This window comes from Carlito syrichta, unplaced genomic scaffold, assembly GCF_000164805.1.
Source record: "Carlito syrichta isolate Samal-C Ts95f unplaced genomic scaffold, Tarsius_syrichta-2.0.1 Scaffold314864, whole genome shotgun sequence".
Taxonomy (NCBI): domain Eukaryota; kingdom Metazoa; phylum Chordata; class Mammalia; order Primates; family Tarsiidae; genus Carlito; species Carlito syrichta.
Window position 1 is genome coordinate 512,548 of NW_007258960.1, and position 20,363 is coordinate 532,910.

General features: G+C 40.9%; 1 protein-coding gene across 1 annotated transcript in view; it reads left to right on the top strand.

Moving 5' to 3' along the window:
• The window catches only part of ABCC4 (ATP binding cassette subfamily C member 4), a gene marked incomplete at its 3' end in the record, with an annotated part of 131,320 nt that overhangs the window by 70,376 nt on the left and 40,581 nt on the right, over positions 1–20,363 (top strand). Inside the window, exons 13-19 of the mRNA XM_021705970.1 lie at positions 17–103; positions 6,213–6,309; positions 9,567–9,776; positions 11,071–11,211; positions 11,610–11,647; positions 12,015–12,109; positions 13,918–14,064. Coding sequence (XP_021561645.1) covers positions 17–103; positions 6,213–6,309; positions 9,567–9,776; positions 11,071–11,211; positions 11,610–11,647; positions 12,015–12,109; positions 13,918–14,064 — 815 coding nt within the window. The remainder of the gene's footprint in view (positions 1–16; positions 104–6,212; positions 6,310–9,566; positions 9,777–11,070; positions 11,212–11,609; positions 11,648–12,014; positions 12,110–13,917; positions 14,065–20,363) is intronic.

The following is a 20,363-nucleotide window of genomic DNA, read 5'->3' on the forward strand; positions in this document are numbered from 1 at the left end:
TCTTTCTGTTTTCTAGAGCAGTATATCAAGATGCTGACATCTACCTCCTGGATGATCCTCTCAGTGCTGTGGATGCAGAAGTTAGCAGGCACTTGTTCGAACTGTGAGTTCACCTGTTTTATGTCATTTCTGCTTTCCAAGAACCCTTTTGAGTTGGCTCAGGAAAGCCTTTGTAGCTTCAGAAAATTCAACTTTCCCTGCCTGGTGTCCAACTCTCCCTGAAGATCCATTTTAGAGAAATTTTGCACCGGTATGAGAAAAGTACAGAAAGCGATGTGATTTTAGTGTGTTGAAGTGAGTGGAGTACATGCTTAGGGAGTTCAGAACTAGATGGCAACTTATGCAGGTATCCCCCAATACTTAATAGCTGATAACCAAGACATTGCTGATGAATCTAGACCCCAGAAATAAGAAGGATGACATACAGTTTTTAAATAGAGAGGTAGGACTTGGCACCCTGACATTTGACAGCTCTTTTTTTCTACCACTTGTTTATGACACATTAGAAGTGAGGTTTTCAGGACCTACAGAGGACTTTCCTGGGAAGGCCTTGTTGGTTTATGCTTCTTAATCTGTAGGTTTGGAAATAATCAATAAAGTGAAGTCTAGAATTTAAGAATGATTCGCTCTGTGTTAGAGTATGACTTCAAGAGTTGAATGTGGATTCTTATTAGCATGAACATTTAAGACCTGTAGATGTATAAGGTAGCTTGCATTGAAACTAGTTATCCAGAATCCAGCTTCACTCCTGGCTGTTCTCACTTGGTATTTCTGGAATTTGTTTTCTTTGGCCCTTCCTTAACCACCGTGCCACTGAGGTAGAGCAACTCTGGAATTTTCTGTGTGTGCTGTAACCTAACATGTGGCGACTGATACTTCCTGTGTAGTCTAGACTGGCTTATTTGAAAGCATTGCTGACTTGGCCTTGGTAAAACAGGATTCACACCTGCCCCACTGTTAACTTCCTGTTTGTTGTTCACCTTGTTAAGGCCACTGAGCCCTTTCAGCGGCACCGATTGGAGCCCTTCTGTGCAGTTGAGATGAATGCTCCTACAGATGTTATTGCACAAAACATCTTAGTTTAACAAAGGAGGGCTGTAACTCACAGAGATGTTAAGGATCCATCAGGGCAGAGTGAGGAAGACAAAGAGGTTTAGATCTCATTCCTGCCCTTAAGGAATTTGTCACTACCCAGGTTTTATCCAGACATGTACATGGGAAAAGGTGGCTTCCATGCAGGATCATCAGTGCTCTATGGAAGAAGCGGTGGGCAGCTCCAGGTGCTGAACTGAGATCGGAATTCTCACAGTGGGCTGAGCTTGGCAGGAAGCAGTCTGTGTGCTGCAGGCTGGAGTGGTGGATGGACAATGAGGTTAGGTTTCAGTTCCTTTTGTGAAAGGTATAGTACTAGCCAGGGTGTAGGTATGAGAACAAGCAAGGCCCATGGAAAGAACCGCAAGAGGCAAGTCTTCAAGCTAGGCATGACCTTGGGGCCGGGGGCCGGGGGGGTATTACTACAGGTCATAGTGTGGGGGAAAGATGCTTGAGGTGCTCGCTGTAAGGGCCCATGTTGACCAGCCAGGGCTGCCATAGTCAGATGCCAGAGACCAGGAGGTTTGCATACCAGCAGCTTGTCTTCTCACAGTTCTGGCATCTGGATGTCTGAGATCGAGGTGCCTGCAGGTTTGGTTTCTCCTGAGGGCTGTTGTAGACTTGTCCATAATCGCATTCTCTCTGGTCCTCACATTCTTTCCTCTTTGTGTGTCTGGGTCCTAATCTCTTCTTGTAAGGACATCAGTCGGAGAGGAGTAGGGCCCACCCTCCTGGCCTTGTTTTAACTTAGTAACATGCCTCCAGCCTCCAGGCTCTGGATTCCAGGGGCTGGGACACAAGGTCATCTGCTGAGTGTAGGGCTCGAGGCGGGTTTCTGAACCTTCCTCTGCCAGAGTGTGTGTGTAAAATGTGCCTGGTATTGGGGTGATGGAAGAGTCCTGGAGCTGGTGGTAGTGATTGCACAACAGTGTGAAACTAATTAAAATGGTAAAATTGATATTATGTGTATTTCACCACCATCAGAAAATTGATATTATGTGTATTTCGCCACCATCAGAAAAACGTAGATGGCAGTATTGGAATTTTCAGGATGCATAGAGCAGGAGCACTTGGCACCTGGCATTGTCCCTGGCTCTCTGATCTGGCTCTCCTTCCTGCCCTCTCCTGAGAGTGACTTGGTGAATTTTCTCTTCGGTAGAGAAGGGTCTCTGTGGCTTGTGTAAGTCTTGTGCAGGTCCCCACCAGATCTTTATCATTCAAAGAGCCATTCCTGGTGGGAAGCTGCATTAGTGTCACCAGGGAGGAGAGAGTAAGGTGTTCTAATTGCTAAGTATCAGTATGCATCTCACCAAATCCCCAAGTTTTTCTTTGAACACAGGAAGTATTTATAAAGTCCTCTTGCACCTTTAAGGTTTAATGACTTTGGATATACACTTGATAGAAGCAAGCTTGTTAAAATTGTTGTTTGCTAATCAGAATCACATTCTTTGGGGAAACTTAGGGCAGGGAGCACGAATGCAATTTAGGAAATCACTCAGCGGCAACTGGAGAATGTTCTCAACGAGTTAGAAAATTGGATTGAACAATATGTGACGAAAGATGGCGGTTGTGTTGAAGCTTAGAAATGTGAAGTGTTTTGTATTAAAAGTGAATGAATTACACTTTATTTGCCATTAACAGTTTTACTTCAGTCATGAATATATATCCAAGGTTTGCAAGTTTTACAACTCGATGTTGTAAACATTAAGTGGATTCCATCATTTACACAGAAGGTGAGGGACCCTTAGATTAACTGATGCCAATCTGATTTGTCACAAGCTATTTTGTATTTTAGAAAGCCCCACATTCTTGAACCCCTGCCTCCTGAATAATGAGTTCTTTTGGTCTGTCCTAATCAGATCTCCATCCTTTTGCCTACCTCGTTGTCTTAGTCCATTTGGGCAGCTTGATGATTAATGCCATAAACTGTGTGGCTTATAAACAACAGAAATTTATTTCTCACAGTTCTAGAGATTGGGAGGTTCAAGATCAAGGCCATAAGTTTTGATGTCTGGTGAGGACTCACTTTGTCTCACAGACGCAGTCTTCTCAGTGCATCCTCCCGTGGTAGAAGGGGAAAGCCAGCTCCCTTGCACCTCTTTTATAAAAGGACACCAAACCCATTCATAAGGGCAGATTCCCATGAAAAGGCCCTGCCTCCTGATACCACCCACTGCATTGGTGTTTAGGTTTGGATTTGAATTTGGGAAGGGCCGTGAGTGTTCAGACACAGCATTAACTCACCTTCCTCTTTTCAGTCTTTTATAGACTCTTTCACTTTGAGGATATAGTTCAGTGTCCTCAAATGGCAAATAGTTCTTTGCAGTCTGCCCTATTCTCCTTCCCAACCCTTCCCCACACAAGTCCAGTTCTCCAGTAGTGCTGACTTCCTTGGCATGCCTGGAAGGGGGGCGTGACTTTCTCATGTCTGCCTGTCTGTATGGGTACTGCTCCTTCTGTCCTAGAGTGAGAGACAGCTTGCCTGGGCAAAGGAGAAATATGAAGAATGCAGATCCTGCCTACCTGCCTGCCTTTCCTTTCTGCTCCTCTGGGGGCATGGTGCCTTCTCTGTCTGCCCTCAGCTCTCAATAATAGGTTATTCTTTTTTAATTTTTTTAGTCCAAGTCTCATTCTGTCACCCAAGCTTGCGTGCAGTGGCGTGCTCACGGCCACCACAGCCTTGATTTGCTGGGCTCAGGCAATCCTTCTACCTTAGCCTTCTAAGTAACTGGAACCATAGGCATGCGCCACTACACCTGGCTAATTTTTTGATTTTTTTTGTAGACACGAGGTCTTACCAAGTTACCCGGGCTGGTCTTGAACTCCTGGGCTCAGGCAGTCCTCTCACCTCCACTTCCTAAAATGCTGGGATTATAGGCGCAAACCACCGTGCCTGGCAATAATAGGTTATTCTTGATCTACTTATGTGTCCTTCCCCTGTCCCTCCACACTAGACTGAATACATGAAGGTGCCTTTGCACAGCATGTTTCTGCCCCAGAGACATTATACCTTCTGTATGTTCCAGAACTGTTTCCTCTAGATATTCTCACAGCTTGTGTTACCTCCTCACAGAGGCCTTTCTTCCCCACCCTCTAAAACAGCAAACCCACCTTGCTTTTTCCTCATAGCTCACATCACTACCTAATATTTTCTATCTTTGTGGTGTGTGTCTCTTCTACACAATGCAGGGTATAGTTTGCTTGACAGTGGATGTTTCCTCTGCACTTAAAATACTTCCTGGCACTTTGTAGCTCAACAGATCTGTGTTGACTGAATGACTGAAGTTAGTGACCATGCCTTTCTTATATTTGTCATCTTCACCATGGTACATGTTAGCTCTTAACACATCCTTATAGAGCATTAAGAGTCAAACCAATCCATCATTTTTTGAATGGCACGGCTTGGTTATCTTTACTCTTAATGATTTGGAAAGTGTTTTCCTGGAGGTCTTGATAAAAAGCATAACTTAGGAAAAATGTAAAGCCACCAGTTACATCGTTATTGTACTTATTTATATTCATCTCACCTATAATGGAAGATGTTAGGAAGTAAACATTTTGAAACCTTTGAATCGGCCCATCTTGAGCACAGCAGCCCATCAAATTTGATTGTTGACATCCCCCTTCAGATATTTATATGAAGGGATTAATGGCAGGCAATTTTGAATTAAGGAAAACAATTCCATTAAAAGCTCTAGTACTAAGCTTGAAGATGAGTTTACTAGGTTGAGAAACTTAGATATGAAATAAGCCATACTAAGACATGTCAAAATGGAAAAATTAATCCTTCGAGATATAAAGAATGAAATGATAGTCTACACATCTGTTGTCTGGAGCCTTGGTTTTGATCGTATGTCCAGTCTCAAAAGTGCCCCTTGACCACTTCTCACATCTGAATTCTAGAAGCAAATGGCTCCTTGTGGGGTAAAGGAAGAGTGGAGAACAGATCTAACATTCATTGAGCATGAGTTATGTTCCAGGCCCTTTTTACAGATTAGTGCTTCCATTAGTGCTTGTGAGTTGACATGAGCCTTATTCTGAGAGGTGTAGTAACTTGCCAACATTGTCAGGCCAGTAAAAGGTAGAGCAAGGATTTGAACTACATCTTGGGTTTCTCCAGAACTCTTGCTCGGACCTATTTCAACGGTTTGTGACCTTGCCATCCAAGTTCCCAACATTTGCTTTGTTCAAGGACTTGGGAACCCAGAGTATATGCCAGGAGGCCTGACTGTGGTCCCCGTGGCCTGTATCAGGTTGCTTGCTCACCTGGAGAGGTGGGATGGAAGGGATGAGAAGTTATTGGCCTGAGCTCCATTTGCCACATAGGAGCACTTTGAGAGGTTAGTGTAAAAAAAAAAAAAATACTCCAAGGTTGAACACTAAGGTGTGGGTCTTATCCTTCCAGCCACTGGATGGTTTCCACTATGGTTTAGACCATTTGGATTCTATTCTTGTATTTTTGTCTTTATAGTTTTTTTCGTCCTGATGAGAGAAATATTTCTTCCTGCACGGGTTTTGGGAGTACTGTGGAGACGGATGCCTCACTGGGACTTGTTTTTCTATCTACTGTTATATGGGAACAAGGGTCTGGAAAATGCAGTCTGGGAAAGGTTCCTGAGAATCTGAGTCCTTTTGTTGTTGTTTTTGTTAATGTGCCCATCATAAATAATCACCTAGGAGACCATCTAAGAGAAAAATTCACATTTATATGACCCCTCCCTCCCCGCCTCCCTTCCTCACCACCACCCTGCATTCTACACAGTGATAAAATAATTAGTGGTTTAGTTAATTCAGGTTTTGGAATTTCAGTATAGTTCAATTGTTTTTCATCATGGAATACATAATTGCCAAACTGAGTTTTAGAGAAACCAAAATTTAGCAGCCACTGTCTTCTTCCCCAAACCACTTTTTAGGATTTCTTGGCACAGCAAGGCTCATGTTGGCTGCTAGTGAATTTGAGGACCTAGTCAGCTTCATTGATACATATTTATATTTTATTTATATTTAAATTGCAGATCTTTGACAATGATATTGTTTTTGCTTCTCATTAAAGTATATTTTTCCATTTGGAGCACCCCATTCATGTGCTTTTTCCTACTGTGCCTTTTTTATATTTGTAGGTGTATTTGTCAAACCTTGCATGAGAAGATCACCATTTTAGTGACTCATCAGTTGCAGTACCTCAAAGCTGCAAGTCAGATTCTGATATTGAAAGATGTAAGTAATTTCTAAAAGTCTCCTGAACTTGCCAGTACTCAGGTATATTGAAGAAAGGGTCTGCCAGCAGAACTACCACCCCCCCCCCGGCTTCCTGCAAGACCCCATCCTCTTCCTCACTCTGCCATCTCTTTCTTCTCAGAGCTGGGATTCATGTCTTTGAGGATAAATTCAAAGGATTTGTAGAAATGTGAAATGTCACTGTCACACTCCAAATCATATTATCCTTAAGTCTATTAAATTGCTACCTCAATGTTAATAAATTACAACTGTTCTAGTGAAATTGTTGAAGATAATGATGCTGTTTATTTAGAACTTTTTGTTTCCCTCTTCCATGACTTAAGTCAACTTATATTATTTGGACATGACAGATACTAAGACCTGTTCGTATCCATGTGATTGTCACAGGCAGTTTGCTTACAAAGTTCTTTCCATTTACAACTGAAGCATGGTTGGATAGATGAGCAACCCCTGTTCAGAGCACTCACCTCCTGGTGTAGCCAGTGGCTAGTCTCACTGCACAGGTATTTCTGAGTGCTTGGTTTGTGTAAGATCCAGTAGACCTGTAAGTAAGACAAAGTCCTCACCATTGTGGGGCTTCCATTCTTCCTGGGGTTAGAGGTGATGAAGGTGATAGAGAGGTAGGAGTGCCTCGTGGTGACCTGAGTGACAGTGACAGGAAGGTGCTGGCCATGCGGTCACCTGGGGGAGGAGGATCTGAGGTAGGGGACCAAAGGCGGGTCCTGAAGAAGGAAAGTCACCTGGTATGTTTGCAGGAATGGCAAGGAGGAGGCGGTGTGACTGGAGGGGAGTAAGCCAGGGAGAGTGTGGAGGGATCTGGGCCCAGTAGGCCTGGAGTTGGGACAGAAGCTACTGGACAGTCCAGGGCAGGGCACAGCATGGTCTGATTCATGTTTTAAAAGATCCTCTCGGTGTTTGCTGGAGGGGCTATAGCAGAAGCGAATGTGAAGTCTCAGCAGTTCTGAAGACAGAAGTATGGGCTTAGGATAGTGCATCAGTTTCCTAGGGCTGCAGTACCACACACTGGGTGGCTTAAAGCAACAGAAATGTATTGTCCCACTGTTCTGAGGCTGCAGGTCTAGAATCAAGGTGTCGGCAGGTCTGTGCTCTCTGAAGTCTCTAGGGGAGAGTCCTTCTTTACCTTTTCTACCTTACGGTGTTTTGCTGTTTGGCTTGTCACTGTAGCACTTCAGTCTCTGCCTCTGTTGCCGCACGACCTTGTGTTTGTGTCTGTCTGGATTTCTTAGAAAGGACGTCAGTCATATTGGATGTGGAGCCCACCCTGCTCCATCCAGTATGACCTCATCTGAATTTTATTGTATCCGCAAAGGTTCTATTTTTAACTATGGTCGCATTCACAGGTACCTGGATTTAGGACTTGAACATGCCATTTTCGGGGGTACCATTTAACCCACAAGAAGTGGACATTAGTGAGAACATTTCAGACCCGGTGATGATTTGACACATCACTCCTTTGTTTTGGTTGCCTCTCCACCTCATCATCCCTGTAGTTAAGCTTTGTACTGTTCCAGCAGTTCACTGTAGGTCTGAAACCTCCTGAGTACCTACAAACGTCTGAATGTTTCCCCTTCCACAACTTCTTGGTTAAATGGTGGGAATAACAAAAAATGAATATTAACTACTGTGCGTACCATTCTCAGAGAGAGATACATTTCACATTATTGCAACAGATAGGTTGTATAATGATAGCAGAGTTCTTGCAAGTCTTTTTTAGCCTGAGCACCTTTTTGCTGCTTAATGTGACTACTAAAGAACAGTGAGGGATCTATCCATTGAGGCTCCGTCAGATGAATTCTCACCCAAGTAGGATTATAAAAATTACTGCCTTTTCGGGATCAATGTGTGGTCTCCTCCCCACTCCCCAGGAATAGGGAGTCCAGAATCCTCAGACTTGAAAACAATTGATGTTTTCATGTGCAGAGGGCTGAAACTAGTGTAGGAAAACCTGAATGCTGTTAATACTGTGACTATAGAATCCACAGGTGGTAGAATTAACATTTTTACAAGTCCCAAGATGGTTTGGGGTCCCCGTTATTACTTATTTGAGGATGCTTCGTACTTTCAAAACAACCATTTGTCCATTGGAGGGCACCCTGGATGAACTGGGGTCCTTTCTTACTGTTGGTCCAGTCTCTCCCTAATGACAGAGCAGGACATGGCTGCCCTCTCCAGCCCCTCTGAGTTGTCAGTACTTTGCTTCTGAGGAAAACTGCTATCTCAGTACCAGTAACAGTTTCCTTGTGTCTTACAGATACTAAATGAAAAGTGCTAATTTCATCAAGCAGGGAGTGTGAATTTTACCTCCTAAGTGGAACAAGATGCTATATATATCATGAAACATTTTCTAATTCTCCAGTTATCAAACTGTTCCAAAGAGCTCAAAGGCATCACTGGATTTTTCTCAATGGACCACCAGAGGGGGGACGGAGATCATTCAAGAAACGGGGGAGCTTTGGGCCACCTTCCCCTGCCTGACCTGTCTTAACCAGATCTTCTCTACTTTGATTTGCTTTGTATCCTGGGGTTTTGCCTAATATTTTGTTTGCCACTCTTTGAGTAACTCAACTGAGTCTCATTTCATCAGGTGAACAAATAGTGAAACTATTTTCTATAGCTTTGTAAGGAACTATGCAGGGAGGTGTCCTATGGAATGCTGAATTTTTAGTTAGGAACTTCCTGAGTTTGGGAGGACAATTTTAGAGTGAAGACCATGAAGATGCAGCTTAGGACGTCCGGGCCCAAGGCTAATCCTCATGCCTTGCCCCAGTAGGGCACAAAACACATGCCAGCAGAGGCTTCCTGAGTGCTTCCTACCTGTGCAGATATGCCTGTGCTCATCTTCCTCTCAGTCTCAAGTTTCCTTCCAGGAATATCCTTCCAAAATTACTCTGTTCCTTCAGTTCTTATTGTATGAGGCTTATCTCAATGTCCATGTTCTTTAAAAAGGCTACTTATACCCACCATCTAAATGCCAATGATCTCCAATTGTAACACACAATAACATGGTTTTTTAATATCTCCCAAAAGGTCTGGCAGGGAACAGAATGCTCAGTTATATGTCAAATTGAATTCTACTAGGCTTGTCAACCAGGACTCCAGACCTAAGGATAATGATAATTTAAGACCAATCACTTTTTCTTGATTAGTGTTAGTATTACTAATTAGAATGACCACCTGTAAATGTAGTCCTCTGAAATTATTCGTTTTTATTTTAGGGTGAAATGGTGCAGAAAGGGACTTACACTGAGTTTCAGAAATCTGGGGTGGATTTTGGTTCCCTTTTAAAGAATGAAAACGAGGAAGCTGAACATCCTCCAGTCCCGGGGACTCCCACGCTGAGGAACCGGACCTTCTCGGAGTCTTCGGTTTGGTCTCAGCAGTCTTCTAGACCCTCCTTGAAAGATGGTGCTCTAGAGGGCCAAGAAGTGAGTTCACCTCTTGTGACTGCATGCCCTGGTTTTGTCGGCCCTTAGTGACCTCATAGAACTTTGGCCAACTCTGTTTAGGACATTGTCATTTGTCCCAAAGTAGATTATGTGGTTCCAAGGCCTATCCGATGGAATTGGTAGGATTAAAGCAGGGCAAAGGGGAGCATGCGTGGTTGGGTTATCCTTTGGGTGTGGGCTGGTGAATCTCATGGAGATAATTAGCATATGTGTTTTCTGCTGGAAGTCCCAAACCTGTATGTGGCTTGCTTTGACTTGCTCTGGTAGCTCCAGGCTTCCCTTTTGCATCCAGAGGCTTTAACAAGACCCCCCTAAATGGAATTCTGCTGTGGACCACATTCGATCAGCTGCATTAAATTGTATATGTTGGAATGTTCTGATGTTGTGGGTAGGTAATGGTGGTATTTTTGCCCTGTTATCAGGTGGTTTGTTTTAGGCCAGAAGTAGTGTGTGTTAAGACCAGACAACTCCTGAAACACAGCTGATAATACTGGGAACTATATCTTATTCATCTTGGAATCAATCCCCAGTGACCAGGATAGAGCCCAGTACATCCTCAGAGTATGTGACTCTATAATGCATTTTAAGTCTTCCAGGCAAAAGTGCACTAGAACTCCCTTAAAAACATATGGAGATATTCTTTGCTGTCCAAACCCTTACTGTCCAAATACAGGAGCCTAAAAGATTCTTACACATATTCAGATTAGTGCCTCACATTTCAAACTCTCAGGAATCAATATCTAAAACTTGGGAACCAAATAGATTTGGATCTTATGCTATCTCTTGCTTTCCAAACTCTCATTACTGAAACTCACTGTTTGAGCCCAGTTACTGTATTTGGCTAGGATTTTGACCCTCTTCTGTTATGTTTCCATCTTGAGTGATGCAATCTAGAGTGACACATTAGTTCCACATCATTTTGTATGTGATTTTTTTGAACAGGCTTTTGTGTTAACACTTAAATTCGGGTTTGCTAGGCACGCGCTAGAAATCGTGTGACATACTTTCAGCAAAACCACACCACAACGTACAGATGAGTTTTCTTTATTTTTATTAGGCCCCTAAAGTGGGGTGGCTGGATCCATGGGTAAATGCAGTATGGTTTGCCTAGAGATTTCCACACCCTTTTCCACAGGAGATGTACCACTTTGGACTTCTGCCAGCAGCATATGAGACGTGGCTGTTTTTTTCCTAGCTTTATCAATGAAGCACAATGTCTTTTGAAATGTTTTTGTCTGCTATCTTAACTCCTACTGTCTTGTTTCTTTTGTAGATTGAGAATACACTGGTAATGGCACCAGAGGAGAGCCGTTCTGAAGGAAAAGTTGGTTTTAAGGCCTACAGGAATTACTTCACAGCTGGTGCTCATTGGACTGTCATCATTTTCCTTATTCTCATAAACCTTGCAGCTCAGGTAAATAATATTTGTTTTGTGCCTTCAGGTTAATATTCACAGTCCCCATATTTATGCCATTAATATTATGACTGCATTTTGCAGTTGACTGGGGCTTTGCATTGAAATGTACTATCTGTGGAGAACAAAATGAAGGATGCTTAGTGGTCTTGCATGTACATTACAAAAGGCTTCTAGAAAAAAAGGGTATCTTTTAAAGATTGTAAAATGTAATATACCTTTTCTTGACCTGTTGTTAGCTGGGAGGTTGGGCTTGGCACACACCCGAGCGGGAAGACCCATCTCAGTTCTAGAAACCTTTCTTCCGATTACTCATCTTAGTGGTGAAGAGTTTTGAGTTGGTGAGTCATGCCAGTGTTTGATTTTGTTGTTGCTGTTGTTGCTATCCCCTCCTCTAGGTCGCATATGTTCTTCAGGATTGGTGGCTTTCGTACTGGTGAGTTATTTCTGGTCTCATGTGTGAAGTACTCCAAAATCAGTATGAAGATTTGCTTTTCCATGGAGCTGGGGGAGAGGTAGCGTCGGTCATGCCTTCTCTTCTAATCCTCACTTAGTTTACCTGAAGTTCTTGCTGGTGGAGTGAAACCCATAGTGGTCTCTACCCACGTCTGTTCACAGACAGTACTAAGAACTGAAAACCATGATTGGAACTGAATTTTTGTGAGGTGGATATACACAGGACTGTGTGAGCTAGGAATCATTTTCCAGCATAAAAACATTTCTCCCAGATTGAGGTTCATTTCTGTGTGTGTTTATCTAAATTCCATCTGTAGCTTAATATTTTTTTCTCCCCTGTTCCATAGGGCAAACAAACAAAGTATGCTGAATGCCACTGTAAATGGAGGAGGGAATGTAACTGAGAAGCTAGATCTTAACTGGTACTTAGGAATTTATTCAGGTAAAGTTTAATCATTTGGTCTATTATATGCAAGGCTGAGGTACTTACAATGAGCCTGTGTGAGGAACTAGGGCTTCCAGGAGTAATTCAGTAATGTCTTAACAGATTAGGAGTCTCAGTCGCATTTACTCTGTGAATTAATTAGAATAATTATTTTTAAAATCTACTAGAAGAAAGAGGTTGAATGAAGACTCTTAATTTGCTCTGTACTGGATTTTGAAAGTTAAACCAGGATTGAGCATTCAGAAAATCAGCCACTGGAAATATGTGGCTATTGTCTATTCTAATAGGTTGCTTTAGCTAAATCTTATATCATTATATGGATGGGCAAGGGGATTAGAAACGGATCCCCACCCTGTGGTTCGGATTGTTCCAATTCTGTCTAAATAAACCCCGGCTTTTATTGAACTTGGATGAAATCCTCTGGCAGCAAGGCCCCCAAAATAAAAGCATTATTCCCTCACAGGTATGCAAAGCTCCCTTCACCACACTGCTCATCTCTCGGGCTTCACTAATTACTTAAGAGGGAAGCTGAGCAGGGAAAAATCCAGTGTCTGGGAATTAGGACGCCTTCTATTCCTTACCTTGAGATCACAATGTTATCGCGTCCCCAACTGTGTGATTAATTTAACATCTGGCTTGCCAGACTAATATTAACACTGCGCTCTGTTTTCACAAGAGTGCTTAGAATATATGTAGCATTACACACTGTTTAAAGGAAATCCTCATCTAAAATTTTAAATATTTCCCCAGGATATGCTCATACAAGCTTTCCTCAGAGATAGAGTGAGTTATCTTTGTAAGAACCCACTCACTGAAATTTGGTATTTATTTTGTTGATCACTTACTAAGAAATCTAAATTCAGTGGCTGTTTACCTTCGAATTGGTGAACTGTGTGAAAACTGAAGGAAAAAGGAAGTCAGCTCTATTACACGTTCATGTAGGGTGGGGGGCTATAAAGATAATAATGCCCATTGATGGAATTTAGGAATTTAACCGCTCTCAGAGGTTAAATAACAATGATGTGAGGTTAAATAACAGTGATGTGTCGTTTGAAGGGGAAATATGTATTATAGAAGTTATTCCCATTGTATTTAGCATTGTGAGTAAAGAGATATTGGGAAAGCTCTTTTAATTTCTGTGTAGATAGTGGTTATCCAGTCGTGTCTTAATAAAAATATATAATTTACATTATATTCACTTAAAAAAGCTTTGTGTCTATATAAAACAATGGGGGGTTAGTTGCTTATGTAGATTAATTATCTTATGTTAAAATATAATTTGTATTTTCTTGCTATTCAGCTGTTAAGAGGTTTTCCACATGCAATTTAATGTGGTATTTTTAAATTCTTTAAAGCTACTTGGGCATTTTCTACAAGGAAAAGGTAAATAATTTCTCCTATTCCCTGTTAATATCACATGCTGGTATCAAAGCATACCACAGTCTTAGATTATGGGGCATAATGTAAATAAGACGATTTTGGAATATGGAGAAGAGATCAACTGCTTTTTATAATTGTCTGTTTCACTTCTGAGTTTTAAATAGAACTTGCAGTTGAATTAGGAAAACCTAGAAAGAAATTGGATTCTATATCTGATTAATTTTTTTCTGGGTAGTTTCCATTTAGTGCGAGAAAAATTATTATAATTCTTGTCAATGTATTTTGTAAATAATTCTACTTTTGTAGAATCCAGATGCCTTTTGGAATAAAATAAGTAATATCATAAACTGCCTGACTCGCTTTAGCACTGTTGAAGAAAATGCCGAGATGCGCTGTGTTCTCTGAGTGATATTTCTTTTTTTTAGGTTTAACTGTAGCCACCGTACTCTTTGGCATAGCTAGATCTTTGTTGGTATTCTACGTCCTTGTTCATTCTTCCCAAACTTTGCACAACAAAATGTTCGAGTCAATTCTGAAAGCTCCAGTATTATTCTTTGATAGAAATCCAATAGGTAAGTCAGATACTAAGTTTCTCAGTAAATATGTCTTGTTAACAACACATTTAGGATCTGATTACATTTCCACCTTTGAAAATGGAGGGGATGCTTGGAAGAAAATCACTATGCATGTTGATTCATTTTCTACAAAAAGCCTCACTGATATTTTTCTCCTACCAGAGAAAATCTGAATACAGGGAGCATACAATCTTTTATTCCAATTTATGTGTGTGTGGAAAAATAAATGAAGGTTCACTTTGCAGAATGATTTAGGAATTCATTTGTTGTGAGGCATAGGAAACACCCTGCACTTCATGTAAACATGTTTCAATGTAGCTGAGTAGTTGCTAAAACATTGGGTACGTTTACATAGTGTTGGGTTATGCCGTTTGGGGGAGGAATCTTATCAGGATTGCTTTCTGATATTGAAGCAGGCTGTACATGCCTTTCTTTCATTGGGAAATCTGTCCATTTCTGGAATCACAGGGCTCTTGTTCATACCCTGACTATGAGGTTTCCCTGAAAACGTCAGTGGTAAAATGTCAACACCCTTTCAATCACAGTTTAAAAGTGGACTTTTGGTTGTGTAGTCAAGGCTTCGTTGTACTTGCCATACTGAGTGTGTCACTCCGAGTATACCCAGTAGTTGCCTAGTGGTTGGTACCTCTGTGCTGAGGGCTTTTGATGGATCTTCCTTCTGAAGCTGGCCTCCCTGACCTGGATTTCTATGGAGAGTTAGTCATCTTCATGCATCCTTACCCGGTCAGTTGGGTAGACTTTTGGGGAGACCCAGAATGGCTTTGTTTGTACAGGTGATAATTGACAGGCCCCATAGAAATAGGAGGTATCCTTGAGGGAGCACATGTGTAAGTTTGGCCTGGCCATTGACTTTGTGTGTGGATGAGGCCAGATACTATGTAGGTGCTATTAAACAGACAAATTTTCAAAGCAGATGTTGTGGTTCAAAATGTGAACTCTGCAGCCAACTGCCTGAAAGGGTTCAATCCTGGTACTGGTTATTAACAGCAATAGTTCGTTATAGTTATGTTAGTATTTATATGCTAGTTAATTACTTTCTCTGTGCCTCGTTTCTCTTATATGTAAAATTGGGGATATGGTTCATGCCATATAGAAATATTATGAGAATTAAGCAGGTGAATAGATTCCAGAGCTTCAAATAGTGCTTAGCCACATAGTCGGTGCCTAATGGATGTTAGCGACAATGATACTGTGGTGTCTCTGAACTTGAGTCTCCTCACCTGTGGGGTGGAAATAACTCTTGCCCTTCCTTTTTCACACAATTGTGAAGATTAAATAAGACTGTTCTGAAAAGTATCTCGTGTAGCTTTATTTCCAGGTGATGTGGAAAGCACAAGGAACGGCGAACTGCAGAGGCCATGCAGACACACTGTCCAACTTCAGCTGTCATTAGGAAGGGGTTGAGGACCTCTGCACTCTTGGGGCTAGAGCGTTGTTCCTTTTTGCTACTTGATTTGAAAATTGCAGTCATAAAATTTGGAGCATTAAGTGGGACTGCATTTCTGTTATGGATCTCTGAATGCTCGTGACTGCAGTTAACCAACCTCTTCACATCCAAGACTTGTGGGCTTCTCTTCGCACTAACTTATTATTCAGGGATTTGGGACCCAGTCTAAATCTTGGAGGTCGCTAATCTTAGAGCAGCTTGCGAGCGTTTATCTCACCTCCCCCTCCTGTATCTATTTACAGGATTTCATCCCTTCAACCAAATAGAAGCCCAAATAAGTACCCCCAAAGAGAGGCCTACTAGTTTGCCCAAAATGTTTCGAGGTCATGAATTATTTACTTTTGGTAGTGGTAGATGTTTTAAAAAGTATATTAAAAATTTTTTAAACAATTTTAATAGTAGATTTAAAATTTTCATTTGGATACAATTTTTGCACTTTTTGCAATGGTGAAGCTATTCATCAAAGCTATGAATTATGCGTCATAGTGTATGCCACTGATTGTATGTGCTTTAATGGTTATATAATACAGATAAAAATTCCCCTGTAGGGTGGCAAGGTAGGCATGCTCTATTTTTAAGTACGGTTGAACATGTGTGTTAAATGTATGTAAGTGTCCAGTATAATGTCACACCCCCGTGAACTGCAGAGTGTTCTCTGAGCAGTGGAGAGAGACCAGGAAGCAGATCTGAATACTTAGCAATTCAGAGCAAGCTCCCAGGAGATCCAGTAAGAGTTTCTATGAGGGCAACATCCCGACAGTCTCCCAGATTTTAGAGAAAACCTAAGGAACAGGAAGGATGTTTTGCCATTATGGAGCTTCTGGTATGCTAGACTTGGGGTGGTAATTAATACAGAAGCTCCAGGTGAAGCACACCAGAGGACTGGCTCGACTTCCCTTCCATCTTCATTCATTTCCAGTTTCCACTTGTGCTGGAATGTTCTCAGTGGTCCTGATCTGGAATGTAGAGACGTCTTCTTCATTCATTCAGGGCTGTTCCCACTGCAGATGTGCTGTCCCTCGTCACGCTTCCTCCCCATTCCTCATCTCTGTTGTGAATCATCGACTTTGGTACTTACTCAGGGAGCCAGACCCTCAGTGGAGGGGCTCACTGGGTGCCCTGCTTAGGTCCCAAGTTCACTTATTTGAGTTTAAGGAGAAGGGCAAATTAAACCTGGAAGATACATATATGTGAGGCTTCTCTGACTATACTTTTAACTATTTAAGTTAGCTGGTTTCTAAGGTCACGCCTCTCACAGGTGCAAGACTTTAAGCTACTCTCCATTTTGAACCCACGTATGGCTGTGCAGAGCTTGTCTTAGTTTATCTATGTAACACGATACCTTATGGTCTACTAGGCTTTTATTAACTTGATGAATCTTAAGCTATTTGGGTAAAATTTGAGCCAGTCCAGTGTACGGCCTCAGAGTGACAAGAGCCAGTTTTCTTTTCTCATCTTCTTTTTACCCTCCTTCCTTTCACCCATCTCTAGTTTTTATTCTTTCCTCCTCTGTTGTATTTTGGTAGTGGTATTATGTATCTGTTAAAGAGCCTCGCCTTTTCAGCAGCCCCCATACCTCCAGTACATTGTGATCACGACCTGAGTTGAGTAGCAGATTTGCAGATGTGTCCTGATGCTGTCTGCTGTGTCTGCCTCTTCTTAGCCGAACCCGTCTTCTGCCTTAGCCCTGTTCTGTCTGATCCTAATATATGGGTCACACAAATCCCAGGTCAACAGTAAATCATTCATAAATTAAGAGATGATTTCTATTTTAAATGTAAATCCTGTTCTCCTTGCACTGGCAGAATCCATTTTACTTTTGACATCCAGCACAAGAGGGCAGCATGATCTGCCGTATTTTGGGGAGAGATTGTAAGTGCGCCTCACTGCAAAACCTAGTTTTTATTTTAAAGCTTTCTTGGAAATTCTATTTTTATAGTTTGGGTCTTTGTATTTTGATCTGTGTTAACAGGGAATTTTAAGAGCATTTTTGTGGTTTATTATGTTTGAAACATTGAAGTCTTTATTAAAGATATATTCCCAGTGTTGTCCTGGAATACCTAGCATTTCAAACAAGGTCATTCATATTTTCTAATTAATCTTTCTTGACCAGTAACTGCAATAGGCAGACACTGACATCTTGACTGGATGTATTTTAATTCATAAAGGTATATTATGGTTGCTTTTATGATCTATTACTATTTTCTTCTTAACCATGAGTTTAGAGGGAAAGATGACCACACAGTTAACTTCTTCAGTTTTTTTTCCCATGCCATTAGAATTAGCAGAGCTTCTTTATTCTTATCAAGAATCTTATAATTTCACTCTTTGTTTTGGAGACAAGATGAGTGGTTAGTTGTCCTGTTTTCTCATGCCTAGTGATGGTGACATAACACTTGGCTCAACACATTGACTCTAATGGATTCCAGCTAAATATCTGTTTATTTGCTTTCAATTTGTAAATTTGGCTTTAAGAAACAGAGCCACTGGTGTCGATAGATATGTTTGTTTATTCTCTCAGGGAGGTACACAGCTATTATTGGGTTGCAGCCAGTGTGTTCATTTCACACAACTGATTTTTCTGCAATGTGTATATAGTATGTGTGTAAATTCATTTGTGCATTCCATAGTGTAAAAATCACAAATTGATATCGTTATTTTTTCTTTATAGATTAAGTTAAATGAGATTTAGCACACTAGAAAAAGTAGTCAAGAAACATACTGATCTGTTCTGTTGTTGCTTTTATTCTTCTGGTGGAAGGTGTTTGTGGTCATGGATGTAGGGAACATGAATGGTAGGTTTTAAGACAGACGTATTTTCATATCTCTTCGAGTCAAAAATCTCGAGCTGCCCCCGCAATTAAGATTCCAGACTTTACTGAGTGGGAAATGAGACTCTGTCGATGCTGTCCCAAATATAAACTGTCCTGAACTAGGATGTGCATCTTATGGGGAGTGTGGGGAGGAGAGTAGTGGTGGCTTGAACAATGGTTTTGTTTCTCGAACCTGGAAAGGGACTCTAGAATCCACTGCAAGTTGCTAAATAATTTGTGGAGAAGCCAGAAGTGAACTGAAAGCAACATGGTGAGCTTTTTGTGTTATCAGAAAGACTGTCTTGCTATACTGTTTTTAATATCCATTGTCCACATACCACTGCCTTGCCAGGAAAAAAAGAGTCATCAAAAGACAAGAGACATAATTGTAGGGATACCTACCTGCCTGTTTATTCGGATCAAATGACCACTGGAGTTAGTGCTAAATGCATATTTTTAACAAGCATAATATTTCAGCACTGTCAAAATTACCTTGACGATAATAGGCCTGCTAAATTATAGCTCTATAAGTTAGGAGGTAAGATGGCTGTGCTTAGCACACATCAATCTGTGCCTGTTCACACAAGTGATTCTGCTGAGCAGGTCGCATGTTGAAACAAGAAATACTGGTCTTAAAGCCTCTGATTTACGGTAGGGGTTGTTTTGACACAGCATCATTCAGACGATTTACAAGGCAAGGCTTCGTGTTAAAATATTTCCCCAGTGTCATCATTTGTCACCAACATAAATATTCAGTAGTGGTGCTGGAAAATTGGTAATATGCCCATTCATGCCAAATCCCTCGCTATGTTTCCTTTCAAGTGAGATCTGTTGTGGGTACGGTTAAAAGAAACGATGACTTTTCTTCCCTGAGAGCAGATGAGCTGTAAGAAATTGAGAGTAAGAATAACAACTATCCCGACAGCTTTCATGTATTTCTCTTGCCTACGTTGCTTTTAATTCTGGCTTAAGGCCTAAGGGCTCCCCCCCCCTCCTTGCTTAGTGCATATTGTAAAGAGCATATTTATATGTACATTAGTTAGTTTAAGAGGCTTTTTGGGTTCAAAGGAAGAAGTTAGTCATCATCAGAAAAGCTTTGTTGCAAAACAAAACACACATTTCCCCTTTCATTTTTCCTTGTTAATAATAACAAATGCAAGTGACTGTAAAGGGAATAACACAAAAGATTGCATCAATCATAATGATTCTCAATAGCCACATAAATATTGTTTTTTTCAGGTTTGAATGAAGCAGCTAATAGTTTGAAGTAGGTGTGGTAATTAAATCTGTCGAGTTGTCACATATTAAAAATAATGTTTTTTCACATAACAATGGTTATATGTACTTAAGCTCTTATCAGGGGTGATATTAAGTCATATTTTATGGGAGTTGTTCATTTACTGCTAATAGTATCATAAAAGCCTTTGTTACGAGTTTAAATAGTTGCATAGTTATATATATTTGATTGCTATTGTTATTTTGTCAGTAATCTCTATAAATGAGATTAGTATAGTACTTGTCTACAACTGGTAAATATTGCACCATTTTGGTGTACATTTTTAATCTATTAGCATGTTCTGATTACACTTGATTCATGTTTTTTCTCCATAATAAGTCATACATGGAAATATTGACAACTTAGTAACAGAGAAAGCACTGTGTTTGTGGTTGTCCAATAGAATGCTAAAAAGATAAGATTAGGAAAGCTTGTGTTTTGTTAATGTGGCAATCATGTAATATTTCAGGAAATTGTAAAACTGACATTGTACCTAATTGTTTTATTATTTTCCAATGGTATGTATAATAAGCGATGCATGTGTATTCTTCTCTCTCTCTCTCTCTCTCTCTGTTTCTCTCTCTCTTGATATAATTAAGTTCTCCACTTCAGTGTAATATCTGTGGTTTTGATGTTAATAGCCCCATTATTGGTGTGATATTTGTGTTGTATCAGCCTTCAGCTGATTTAGAACTAGGCAGTCTTTGGTACTCAGGACTTGGTAGTGTAACCCAATGTC